The 13,382-nt window shown below is 39.9% G+C and overlaps 1 protein-coding gene across 11 annotated transcripts in view; it reads right to left on the reverse strand.

The window, feature by feature from the left end:
* CASK (calcium/calmodulin dependent serine protein kinase) overlaps nt 1-13,382 on the reverse strand; it is a 491,685-nt gene that overhangs the window by 356,386 nt on the left and 121,917 nt on the right. For all 11 annotated transcript variants that reach the window (XM_019524150.1, XM_019524148.1, XM_019524143.1 and 8 more), the window contains exon 2: nt 5,541-5,653. In XM_019524150.1, coding sequence (XP_019379695.1) covers nt 5,541-5,653 — 113 coding nt within the window. The remainder of the gene's footprint in view (nt 1-5,540; nt 5,654-13,382) is intronic.

Below are 13,382 nucleotides of genomic sequence, written 5' to 3' on the forward strand. Positions count from 1 at the left end.
CCACCCACCCACCCACTAAAGCAGGGTTGTCCAACTTCTACGTGGCTGTGGGGCTAAATGTCCCACAGGCTGCATCAAGGTATGCCACAGGCCCTGTGGGTAGCAGGGATGTCCCTCACCTGCAGCACCATGTACCCATGCCCCCACCACCATTGTTACACCACGTGCAGGCCCTCTCTGCCCATTGAACCGTGTGTCCCCCCACTGTACCATACGCACAGGCCCAGGCTCAGTCTTGGCTCTCCAGACCACACCATGCTGCACTACCCCACACCATGGAATATGGGCAGGCAGCAAAAACCAGGAAAGGGGGCTAGAGACTCTGGCTGCTATTGCAACCAGAGCAATGGGGGCAGCAGCAGCAGCTGGGCAGGGGTCCACAGCTTACTTAAACCCTCGCAGACTGCACGCAGGCTGCAGGCCAACGGTTTGACAACCCGAACCTAAGGTATATGTCTGTTCAAATGTGACCAAAAATATTTAATTATACAGTAAAAGCTCTGTTATCCAGCATGCCCCAGGAATGGAGGATACTGGTTAATCAAATATTCCAGACAATCAAATGTGCATTGTCTGGTGCATCAGTGTGCCGGGCGACAGAGAGGGGGGGCCCCGCACAGGCTGCTTTTTCCCTGGGCTGCGGGCCAAAAGTGGCGAAGAAAAACTCAGCTTGCAGCAGCAAAATAGGAAGTTTCCCGGAAGTGATACTTCCAGTTTTGCTTTTGCCACGTCGCTCAGATGCTGGTTAATAGAGTTTTCCGTCTAATAAAGTGCTGGTTAACATAGCTTTTACTGTATACAGTTTATCAGGTAATTAGCACCCAGCAAGGAAACTGTTCCTGAAATCTCATGGTATCATTACAAGTTAGTAATATTTAATTCGATGTTTCTGTTTAAATTTTGAAATTACTTTTTTTTTTTTTTTTTTTTTTTTTTTTTTTTTTTTTCCAGTAAGATACAAATTCTCTTTTACCCAAATGTATACTGAGCTAAATTTATATCTGGTCATATCCTAAACACAAATGTAAAAATTCAAAATAGCTTTTTATTGATCCTCAAGTTTACAAGGATGTCCCCAGGGTCTGAGGGAAAAAACTTGAGGGTCCCTCCCACCTCCCATTTTGGAATCAGGAAATAAAAAATTCTAGTAGAATTCTAAACTGAATTCACAAGTTTTGAAATACATGTCTAGAGATCATACCTCTACTTTATTTACCCCCAAGTTACTTGCAACTGTCATAAATTTGGAGCGAACACCTGACCTTCGCCATCTGGTACAACTGTACCACTATTACCCCTTCTCATAGGCCCTGACTGTTCCTCAAAGAAATGCTTTAAATATGTAATGTTATATGTGTATCTGTTCAACATTACCTTTCTACATAAAAGTCTTCAAAATAATTGAATTGACAATAAAGTGGGAGAAAGTTTAGACCTACTAACTACAGCAGTGTAACAGCTCATTCATATTTTTATTTTCCTTAGGGAAATCAAGTAGGCCTCAACTCAGTCATAACTTCTTTCAGTAGAAATTCTGCAAGATTTAAGGTTTTAATCAATCCCTACACAAGCACAGAACAAAATTTGCACTCTCAACTGTGGTTTAGTTCTACTCCGAAGGCAAAATATCTTTTTGGTGCATATGAACAAGAAAACATCCATGCTACAAAACATTAGTGAAAGAAATAAGTTTATTAACAATTTATCTAATGGACTGGTTCACGTGAAAATAAGGAATTAGCTTACTTAAAATTAAATAAACTCTCACTAGATACAGAACTCCTCTCAAGAATATTCTTTTAAATAACATACTTAAGACTTTTAGCCAAACAAAACAGAATTCATCATGTTTCTAAGATTTATGATCAGTTACATTCAGAATTTGGGAATGTCATACTAAGACAAACTCAATGTAATCTGGACTTTAACAGAACTTTGTTCAGCACAAGCAACTTAAATATTCTAGTACAGAAAAGGAGGACATGTTTTAAAATGGTGTGCATGTGTGCACACACGTTTCAATTCAGAGAAAAAAGGGAGACCGCTCAAACCCTCAGACTGAAAAATAAAACAGTATTTCCATGCACTTGACCAAGTATAAAACACAGAAGAAAACAGAACTTTGATTAAGGACAGTGAAACATGGACCTTTACTTTTATATAAACACAGCACAAGCTTGGAAGCCAAGTAACTTAACGTCATCATTTAAGTGTTAAACTTTACTCCGTCCAAAAAAAACTTAGGTAGGCCTTAACAAATATAAGATGCTTAGATTAGTACCTATTAAACAAATAAACTGCATCTCGTTAATTGTCTCTGCTGGGTACTGGAAAACTTCAAAAGCAGAATTTGAAAAACGCACTGATTTACTGTTGTTGTTTCACTAATAAATATCTAATAAATGTAAGTGTCTAAGCATGCATGATATGCAGAAATAGTATAATCAAGCACACTGAGTTATTTAGATACAGATATATGACCCAGGAGTTTGAGACAAGTCCTTACCAGTGTCTTAGAATGAATCCATAACTTGGTGGTCAGGTCTAGAATGACTTGGATCTTTGTTCTAGCAAACAGACTACTTACTGGGGAGTCTAATACTACTGTTATAAAATCTACTGTTTTCCTTTCTTACTTTTAAAGCCAGAAAAGCAAAAAGTCGCAGAATCCAATGTAGCAACTTGGCTGCAGGTAGAGGTAACTTTTCATGAACAAGTAATTTTTCCAAGCACAGTAAACTGTATATACGCCTTCTTTCCTAAGGTAAACTGTAGCCATGACCAGCCATTTGATGAGTAACCTTGCTGTTATCAATAGGCTGAATATTTGTAACCTGTTCTGGTTAGTGTGACTGCATGCTTGAAGTCTTAAATCCTTTTTGTACATAGGGTGAATCCTTATATGCTCCAGTTATGCTGATATAGGGTTAGAGTTACTGAGGCCAGATTTAACATTCTGAATTTGAGCTTGAAGATGATGGTCAGTGGTCTAAAATCTAAATTAGAGTGCTAAGCCTAGCCCTGTTTCCTGTTAGGCATCAGAAAGTAATGAGTAAAACATCTTCCTGCTGTGTTCTTGAGGTACTTTTGTCTACTTGTCTGAAATCTAGAGGTTATTTCACCCCCTAATGTTACATTTGTGAGAGGAATTCTTGAAAAGGGATGAAGATCCTCATTTGTATGTCTTTATGAATCCCTGATAACCAAAGCCAAGAAGACCTTCTCATAGCAACTTGACTAGCAATAACTCTGGAAGTTGTAACTGCAGCATTCTTACTTACTTTACAAGGAAGTAAAGATAACAGGCTGACAACTGATAAAATCAGCAACTTCTCTTCACTGTTATTATGGGGAAGTTTTTTCAGCTGTATATATGGAATCCAAAGTCATATAATCATTACTTCACCACCACAGTCTATAAAGACAGCAATTCTTAGTTAAAAGCCTCAGTCAAATCTAATAGTTTGGCTAGGTACAGACATTCAGAAAGCCTGAGCCTGAATTGATTCAATCTTTGCAGGTTAGTCTAACCTGGCTAGGCTAAATCACTTCGTAACTGTACAGACATCCCAGAAATGCAGGCACATGCCTGTAGTGGCTCAGGCTAGAAGCTGGGGGGCACTAGAGCAGCCTTCCCTTCCCTTCCAAAGGGTTGAGTTGAGGGGGGGGTGTGGCCAGGCCCCAGCAGGATGCTCCGATTAGCCCAGCAGGGAATTAATAATAGTGTTTATCACCCCATGAAGAACACAAGAGGGACATTACCAGCTACCTGTTGATTCTACCTGTTGACTCAGCGTGGACTGTAGCCAGCATGTGGTCTTCTAGCTAATACACAGACACCTCTCATCAAAGCAGAGGGGAGGGGTGAATTCCTGCTTAGCAGGGAGTGGTGAGGGGGAGGGAGGGAGCAGCCTGCAAGTCTCTGCCGGAGCTGCAGCCAGGGAGCAGAGGGGAGGGGCCAGCCCTGCTGTGGAGCAGAGAGCCCCACCCAGCCCACAGAGCATGTCAGGATGCTGGGGGCATGTGGTTTATCTGAAACCATCAAGGGGTCTGGAACAGACATTGCATAAAGCAGTGTACGCCAAACCACTTCAGTCTGATACTACATTCAACCAGGTTTATCTCAAACTGGTTACAGCCATTTTCAAACTGGTTAATGTGCACTGAACATCTGTTCTGTTACAGGTTTAAACTAGTTTTTGATCACTTAAACTGGTTTATGTGTAATGTCTATCCCTAGCCCCTGTGGTCCTTGTCTTTTGAAGCTTTATGTAATCGCTTTGCCTTGACTTTTCACTAACCAAAATTATAAAAAGGACAGCAGAGGGTGAAGGGGACGTATAAACATCCTTAATGAGCTAGAAAGGCACTCAAAAGCTCAGTCCGATCTCTTAGACATGCTGGTGTCAGAAAGGCAGACATCTGCTAGGGTAATTTAGCTGGATTGAAAAAGTTTTGATTGATTAACATTATTAGGTCTTCCTCATGTTGTGATGCCCAGGGTAACAAAGCATTTCTGTATTTTTTCTGTAGACCATCTCAGTATGTTAGCTAGTCTGCACAACAAGTCTTGCAACATTTTACAGTAGCCTGAGATTAAATTTTATGATGTAAAAAATACAGCTTCATCAGGGAAAGATGAATTAACAGTTCCAGATGGGAAGTGATAGTCCTCTGCCTGTGGCACTTCAACTGAGGCCTCAACTAAAGTGAAAACATGGACGGATCACAACACAGTTGCCCTGGCAAGATCTGAATGGCACGCTTTTCAAAGTGGTGACGGAAGTTTCCTGAATCCTTTGTGGAATAAGTGGATAAGAATAATCTAGTAGCTTTACAGTTTGACCTAATATAATTCAATAGCCATTTCAACAGTTTTTAGAGAGCTATTTCCTGGCCTTTTACCCTATCTGCAAGGAATACTGTGAAGGTGTCTTGTTCTGTCACGAAAATACTAAAGCACTTTGAATACATCAAAAATGTGCAGTTTAAATTCTTCACGCTGGAATAGGTTTTGAAAAGAAAATTGGCAGATGATGAACCAATTTAGAGGAAACTGAGAAAGTACTTAGTTAAAAACTGAAGGGTCACTTTGTAAGGTAGACCAACCAAAAGGCCAGGACTCTTTTCTAGCCTTACAGCTGATGTTCTAAGCTTCAGAAAGGATTCTGGGCTCATTCTGCCCTGTATTTGACAAAAATAATATAAGTAATAAAAATGTTCTTAGCAGTTTCTTTTCTGGGTACACACTTTTTTCTGCTAGCCAAAAACATTTTTCAAAAAAATATTCAAGGAAGCATAAGATCTAATTTTCTTCCTAGTCTGCAGCTCTATAACCAGGAAGTTGTGGAGCTACTAATTTTTAAGTAGATGTAGTAGAATGTAGCTATTTCTAGGTGCAATGCAGGAACTATTTAGTTTATTCTCATATCCAGCGTAGATCAGAAAAGATCTTTAAAATTAGCAATCAGATACTGGGATGAATGTATAGAAGCACACTGCTTTACAAACAGGCGTGTACTTTAAAAATCTTGCCTTACCTTCTGTACTTAATCCAGGACTTGAAGTGAATTTTGCTACATCGACAATCTTCACAGCAAACTGTTGTCCAGTTTCTCTGTTGATACATCTCCGCACAACACTGAACGGACCCCTTAAGGGAAAAAGAGAAAAACAAAAATCAGATCATTTGCATTAAAAGTTTAAAATATTCTGGCTGTTGTAGTCATTCAGTGGTATTATCTCCCAGCCCAGCTAGGCTTACATTTTGGATGTATGGTGTTAAACTGAAGTTTGTAGCTCTCACTCATGTGGTTTATAAAACGAAGTATGTAACGTAACTGCTACTAAAAGTCCAAGATAAACAGCATTTTACATAACGTTTTAAGTTTTTAGAAAGGCCACTAATTATTCTGCCCAGCTAGTTTGCAAAGGCTGTAACTTATATAACTTGCATAAAGCTGTCATATTTTTACCATTTTATTTTAATACACAACACAGTAGGAAAGCATTAAAAAGCCTTCTATTTGTGTTAAAGAGATTTGCTAATACTATATTTCATTCCAACAAATCACGTGTTTATATTAATATTGGATCTAATCTTGAAGTCCTAATGCATTCTGTTGACTTCAAAGTGAATCTGCTTGAATAAAATCTGAGTAAGAATTTATGGAAGGAGTCAGGATTTGGCTGACTACATGTACAGACTAATAAAAGGGAAAAGACAAAACAGTCTTGTTCTCAGTTCTACTCAGTTCATATACAGAAATGCCTACTGGATTATTTTATAACACTTGGAAAGGATATTTTAAATAATGGTCACAATGACCAATAATACAAGCCAATCTTTCCAAATACACTGTAAGCCAAGTATATTTTAAATTCTTCATTAACATCAGAAAATACAGGAAGTTTTCATTACTGCTCCATATTTAAAATATCAGGGTAGTAAGGCATATAATTTTCATTCTTATTTAAGAGTCATCCAAGAATCAAGAAATTACATATAAGGAAGACTTATTAGCTCATTTAGTTCACACCCTTAATAGTACTGCATTTAACCCTGAAAAAAATCTGTTTGCTGTTCCAAATTACTAGCTATTTTGTTTGCCCTGACCTCAAATCTGAATCCAGAATAACTGCATTCCTAAGAAATTCCATAACACAAGTTACCGTTACCTCTCCATGAGAGACAGCTGTGTTAATTTTGGATTTGTTTCTTAAAGAGAAGGTTGCTAGCCAAAATGCACATGTAGGGGCCTCAAGGCTCTTTACTAAAGGATTTATGAAGATTCTCTTCACTAGAGCACTGCAGCTCAACACAACTTAAATTTACAAACTGTATCCTCAATGTCACACAATTGCTTCCTTAAAGAGTAAAAACTTATTAAAGAAAGACATGAAAAAAAAGTGTTTGCAGATAATCTTATGGAAAAGAAAACTGCCTCATCACTAGAGTTGCGGAGAAGTTACATTTCTTCCTCCTTGCTGTTGCACATTTAACAATAAGCACAAAAAGGCAGCCTACAAAGTTTAATGGATATGTGCCAAACAACATAATACTGACATGTCTCATTTCTAAAATCTTCTCTAAGACATATAAAGGGAAAAAAACCTAAAGAGCATGGGTGGAGGTTTTGCTTCCAAGTTTGATCTTTATGTATAACAAAAGGGTGAATATTTAGCTTAAAGGGGAAGTTTTCCCTACTTATGCAGGTAAAGTTTAAGCACATGCAAAACCATTTATATGATAAGGCCCCAAACAAACAAGACAATATTTCTCCTCTGTGATTTTCAGTATGTTCTATTATTTTTAGGGGTGCACCGATAGAGATTTTTTGGGCAGATACTGATGGCTGATTTGACTGCCGACATGCAGCTACGCAGCTTGGACAGCAGCATCTGGCTGGTAAATCTGTTGTGGGGTTAGGGATTGGGGGGGGGGCGGGGAGGACAGATCAAAGCCCAGGCAGTGAGGGAGTGGGGCTGGGGCAGTCACTGCACAGCTAGGGCAGAATGTCAGATGGAGCTATGAATGACTCATTCAAAGAGAGGAGAGGCAGCTCCCACTGCTACACATACCCCAGGAGGGTATAGGGGGTGCATGAACCCGGATCTGCGCATGGGGTGAGGGCACGCTGCCACTGTTGTAGCTATTATATCTCCAACTAAAGGCCTCTGTCAGAGACAGAACTTTTAGTCTATCTTGATAGTTTCTCTCTTTAATGGTTTTTATGAGAAATAACCTAAAATAATCCTTGCCTTTTAACTATTCACAAAAAAGCAACTGACTCCTATTTCTTGTGTCCTAGCCTCAGCTGAACTTTATGAATCTTCCTTCTCATATACATGCTTTAATCTTGAAAGTATCTTTCCCCTCACATCATAGCGTTTCTCTTCTTTCACCCTTTATATCCTCAGTCAACATTGCTATACATCTTCTTCCTTCAAGAACAGGAAATAGGATTTCTCACTGGATCCCGGTATCTGCTTCTGATTCGAATTTCCATGCCAAAGGAAGCTGAAATATACCAATCCTCCCACTGACCACTCAGTCAGATGTTGTTCCTCCTAAGAAAGCCATTAGAGCACAATATGAAATGCCACTCATTTGCAAAGTAATTTCACTTCATGCTGGCTCAAGAAAGGAATATATTCTATTAGTTCTAAAGTGAATTTAATTTCACAATGCTGTCACCAAATAACCCCTAACTCATTTGCATTCAGTGTTCAGAATTCTCTTCTAAATCGCTTAATTTTTTTGCAGCATATTTCTCAGGCAGGCAGGCTGAACTGCTTTTGTCCCTTTACGCACCAAAAGCAATATATTTTTACAAGAAAAGATATATTCCAAGAACAGCTTATTAACCAAAATGCATTACCTGTCCTTCTTAAAACCTTCTGTTTTGTACAAATAGATGCTTGCCAAATTTTTATTCCACACAATACAAGAGTTAGCCTTTGCTGGCATTAACAGTGTCTCTCAAAGTGAAAATAACGATAAAAGGATAGGAGTTTCCTATTTAAAAGAGCATTTAAACATGTCATTTATAAAAGTCTTTTTATGGTGGTTTAATGATAATTAGATTGATACACAGCAGCCAAGGAGATGACCTTTCAACTAAATCTAGCACCTCACCTTTTTTCAGGCATGCCACTGAACTCAATTAATGCAGTCTAGAATTAGTGCTGTTCTACAACATATGCTGATTAATACAACAGGAGTTATAAAAAAAGTCTGTAGCCTGATTGTTAATTGTTTCTATATAAAACTGAAATGCACAAATTTAAATTTCACTGTATTTATCAAGGCTGTTGCAAGACAGTCATGCAGTAACTCCCTCACCACGTACCCTTATAAACTGAGCGACAACTCTACAATTTCAAAAAGGAGACAATGACTCATAAATTAAAATCTCAAAACTACTGACTGGTTTATATTTCCATAAACCAGGGATGTCAAACTCACCTGGCCCCTCAGGCACCTTGCAGGGCTCCTTGTAGGCTGGATCCAGCCCCAGCAGTGGCTATAGGTGTTAATGCAGCCATTGCTTGCCCCTTACTTCCATCCTATGTTCCAAATAGGTCTCCATACCCCAGAGTTTGGCAGAAGGTCCTGCCCCAACTCACCTTGGCCCTGCTGGGAACCACATGAATCCAATGACATGACTCTCCAAAGCCATACATTTGACACCCCTGCCATAAACTGATCACCCCTGTTGCGAAGGATACAATTCTACAGCTGTCAGTATGAGCTATCCTTTAGTTTTACAAAGGTTATACAAGGTCACAATATGCAGAGTCAAGAACAGAATCTAGAACTTGAGCATGAATGACAGAGCCAACTTGGTTTACTACCTTTCAGGTTACCCTACAGCTACCACTAAACCACATTCCTTCTCCCACACCCAGGACTAAAACCAAAAACTCCTAGCCTCCAGAATGCCACCACTGTCTTACTAACAGTTGTATATGTAACCCACGGGGAAGGTGTACATCAAGTTTTATTTGACAGGCTGAACGAAATCATTAAAAGAGCAGAGGCTTTAACTGAGTCTGAAAGCACAAGGTGCAAACAACTACAGTATGCAAATAACAGTTGCAGCATAACGGCTTATACCAGTATCCTTCAATACCTATAATACTACTACATCTGCCCATACTCTATATCAGAGGACACTAAGAGTGACAGAGTTCCCTAGTTAGTATTCTGGAAATTCTGTATTGCAGGCAGACAAAATGACCCTTTTTTGCTGAAGCCAAGAAGGTCACCACAAAAAGTTATCTTGTTACACAATAAATAGCATTGCAGTTGCTTCTTAATGAAAAAAATTAAGATATTTCTATTTTTCTTCAGTGAACCTGTCCAATCATAAATTACTCTTATGTTTTACCATTTCCTTTGGGAAGTAAAGGCAGCAGAGGAGACAAATGGTTGGGGTGGGGGAAAAAGTGGCAGAGAGGACAGGTGGCAGGGGGGCATGCACCGAGGGGAGCAAAAGGTGGGGGTCAGGTTGCCTATTCCCCCCACCACTGCTTTCCTCACCAGAGGTAGACAGGATAAATTTAAAACAATCCCCCAACAACCAGATGGTACACATGAAAAATTATAACAAATTTATAAATTTTCCATGCAAAGAATCTAGTCATTGTAGGATCATCTTAAATTCAAAGTTATCTTAGATTTGAGTAAACGTGGCCTTCACTGACAAGCTTCCAGCAAACACCATATTAGGTACCATGGATGTCACACCTCTGCACACCAATATCCATGAGAACAGATTACAAGTCAAAGAATATTATCCCCAATGAAGACACTGCTTCTGTCTGCACTGCACTCTCCTGCTTTGTCCTCACACACAACTACTTCAGAAGACGGAGACTCTCTATACCTATACATGAAACGCACTGGAGGACCATACATGTGCCCATGCCAATGTCAATATATTTAAGACAGACCTTAAAGTCTGCTTCCTCTGCAGCTGTCCTCTCACCCCCGATATAGTATACCTAAGGTACATTGATAACATCTAAAGAAATTCCACCAGGATTTTAACAACTTCCCCTCTTCCATCAAACTGACTGTAGTAGTCCACCCAACAAATTCATATTCAGACACCACTGTGAAACTTTGCAATAGGTATACAATACCGCACTGTATCAGAAAGCATCTGACCATTACAGCTACATTCACACCACCAATTTTCATTTTAAGCACACCACTAATTCTTTTACAACTATTTATGCTCTGATCCAAACTCCTGCTCCCTGTAGGTCCATTCATAGCATCTGACAAAGTAAGCAGTTGGTTATGAAAGATTATATCTCTCTGCATTAGTCTATAAGGTGCCACTCTACCTTCTACCCAATTTCAGACTAATATAGCCAACTATCATTCTCTACAAAAAATATTATGATAGAATTGATTAGATGACATTGATGCACATAATTTTAAGAGATTTTTTTTTCAGCATGCAAGCATGGCTTAAGCCTGTCTTTGTAGAAATGCTGCACTGCTGTTGCTTCTGGAATGGGAGTGGATACAAGCAGAAGGTGCTTATGGCCCTTATTCTCCTTAACTAGATTAAATTCTTGGAAAAAAATTGCTCCCTGGTACCAAGCACAGGTGTATGGGCGCTGAGGAGGGGAATGAAGGGCACCAGTAGGGCCAGGGGGCTTTGGGTGGGAAGCGTGTGACCTGGACCTTTGTTCTGTGAGTTAAGGGGGCAGGGGGAGCTCTAATTTTCCATGATAAAAAAACCCAAAATCAAACACCAAAATTTATAGGTATTTAGAATTTATTTTATTATAGTGACTGAGGCACTGGTAGGCTTCCAAATTGCTTTAAAATTGTAAATATATCAATAAAACATTGTGTTCAATTGATACACATACATATATTAGTGGCGTTTAATTTTAATCACAGATTCTGGGGGGTTTTAATTAGAGAATTTGCTATTTATCAGAGAATTTATGATTTTTTTTTTTAAATCAGAGAAAACTCAATGAATAATCTGTTTAGGAGAATCCCATTAACTTCATTGTTTCAAAATGGCTATTTCTTGTTCTCTGCGGAGCTTAAGCAGTTTGGAAAATGTCTTATATAATTTTTGTTCCCACTGAACTAAGACTGTTCTGAAAAGATATTTCCTTTACCCATGGTGACCTGAGATTTAGTGAATTGCTACAATGTTCTTCAGGCTTTGTGCTATAGTTGTGGTTCCAAGAGGTAAACTTCTGATAGACATGATCTTTAGAGTTTGGTCTGCTACAGGGAAGGGCTAATTTTTAGGAGAACAGTTGTGCTACTTGCACTCTAGTGTCTGATTCCTTTGTGTGTACTTTGTGGCATTCACATTATGCATTAAGTCAGGGGTTGCAGTATTTTCTGGTAGCAGGCTAGAATGACCTATCTTGGGTCCTAGTAGGTCTGAGCGTGGCACAGCATGCTGTGGCATGAAGCAGCATGGGTAAAGCCTGCCAAATGCCCCACTCTAAACTTTCATTTAAAAAAAAAGAGGTGAGGGAAGGAGGGAAGGACTCCAGCCCTCAGAGGTAACCTTCCAACCATGAATAGTCTCAAAATCAATGTATGAGATTTGCCTGAGTCTGCAGATGGCCTAAAACAGTTTTAGGACAGGGGTTCCCAACCCCCAGGCCGTGGCCCAGTACAGGTTGGCTGCTGGTCTGCAGGAAGGTTGGCTGCTGGACCGGAAGTCCGGAAGTTACCGCCATGCTGTGAACTGGTAGCCAACCCTTTTTATTACCGAATATAAAAAAGGGTTGACCGCAGCCACTTCCAGTCCACAGTTTGCCGGTCCACTGCATAAAAAAGTTGGGAACTCCTGGTTTAGGGTAAGAAGTTCTATGTCAACCAGGATGCCTTTGTGCCCTGGGGTGGCTTGTGATACTTTCAAGAGTGCTGCAGGGTTCCATGCTATGTTAGCATTGTTAATCATACAAACACATTTCACAAGATAAACGTAGAGTTTTCACATAGAAATCTTTATTGCTAAAATAGTCTGATCTGTTGTGATCCAAGTTCTTTGCAAAAGAAGAATTGTTCTATTTTTTTTTTTGTAGTAAAAAAATAAGTAAAAATTAAGAGGTGGCATTTTCTGATGGGTGCCTTGAGTCTAAAAATGTTGAGAACCAGTGTTTTATGTACTTATTAAATTTTACTGCAATGCCATTCTACATAACACTTTAGTATCAATGTTAATTAGTCATCCTAGTTGATGCAACAGAAAAGGAGTGGAATGGAAGCTGTTAGAAGCAAGTTTAGGAGATATTACAGAAGTAAATGCAGAGCAAGGAACAAGGAAAGTGGCCAAAAGCAGAGGAGTATGAGTGGAAAAGAAACTGTAGAAGGGAGACAACATGCAAAAATAATGGTGGTCTAAAAAGGGACAGAATTTTTTCTGTATTTGGTCATGTACTGAATAAGTATTAAACATGAACTGGTGGCATGGTAGGGGGCGCTACTATGCAGAACCAACTGCCTCACTGTTCCAGGCCCAAAAACCTCGCTTTGGGAGTCTCTCACAGGGTGCCTGCCACCAGTGGGAGTCCCGCTTGCAGAACTCCCACAAGCCTGGGGTAATGCTGCCACCACCTGGGCACTGGTCTTTGTTAGGGCTCTATGCAGCCCCGGGGCGCACAGACCCTGCAAGCCTTGGGAGTGCTTTGCCCACTGGTAATATTTCTGGGTGCCTCTCTCGGCCCAAAACATCCCAAAATTTCCCTCAGTCATACCTGAGGTTCATACACAAGCAAGCTCTGCAGCCAGGCCAGGAGCACCAGGTTTGCTGCCTCTCACCCCTACAGTGAAACAGTCAGGCACGCGATAACCCAGTACTTTGTTTGACTGGGGGGGGGGGGGG

This window comes from Gavialis gangeticus, unplaced genomic scaffold (assembly GCF_001723915.1).
Source record: "Gavialis gangeticus isolate Ggan-Ray unplaced genomic scaffold, GavGan_comp1, whole genome shotgun sequence".
NCBI classification, from domain to species: Eukaryota; Metazoa; Chordata; order Crocodylia; family Gavialidae; genus Gavialis; species Gavialis gangeticus.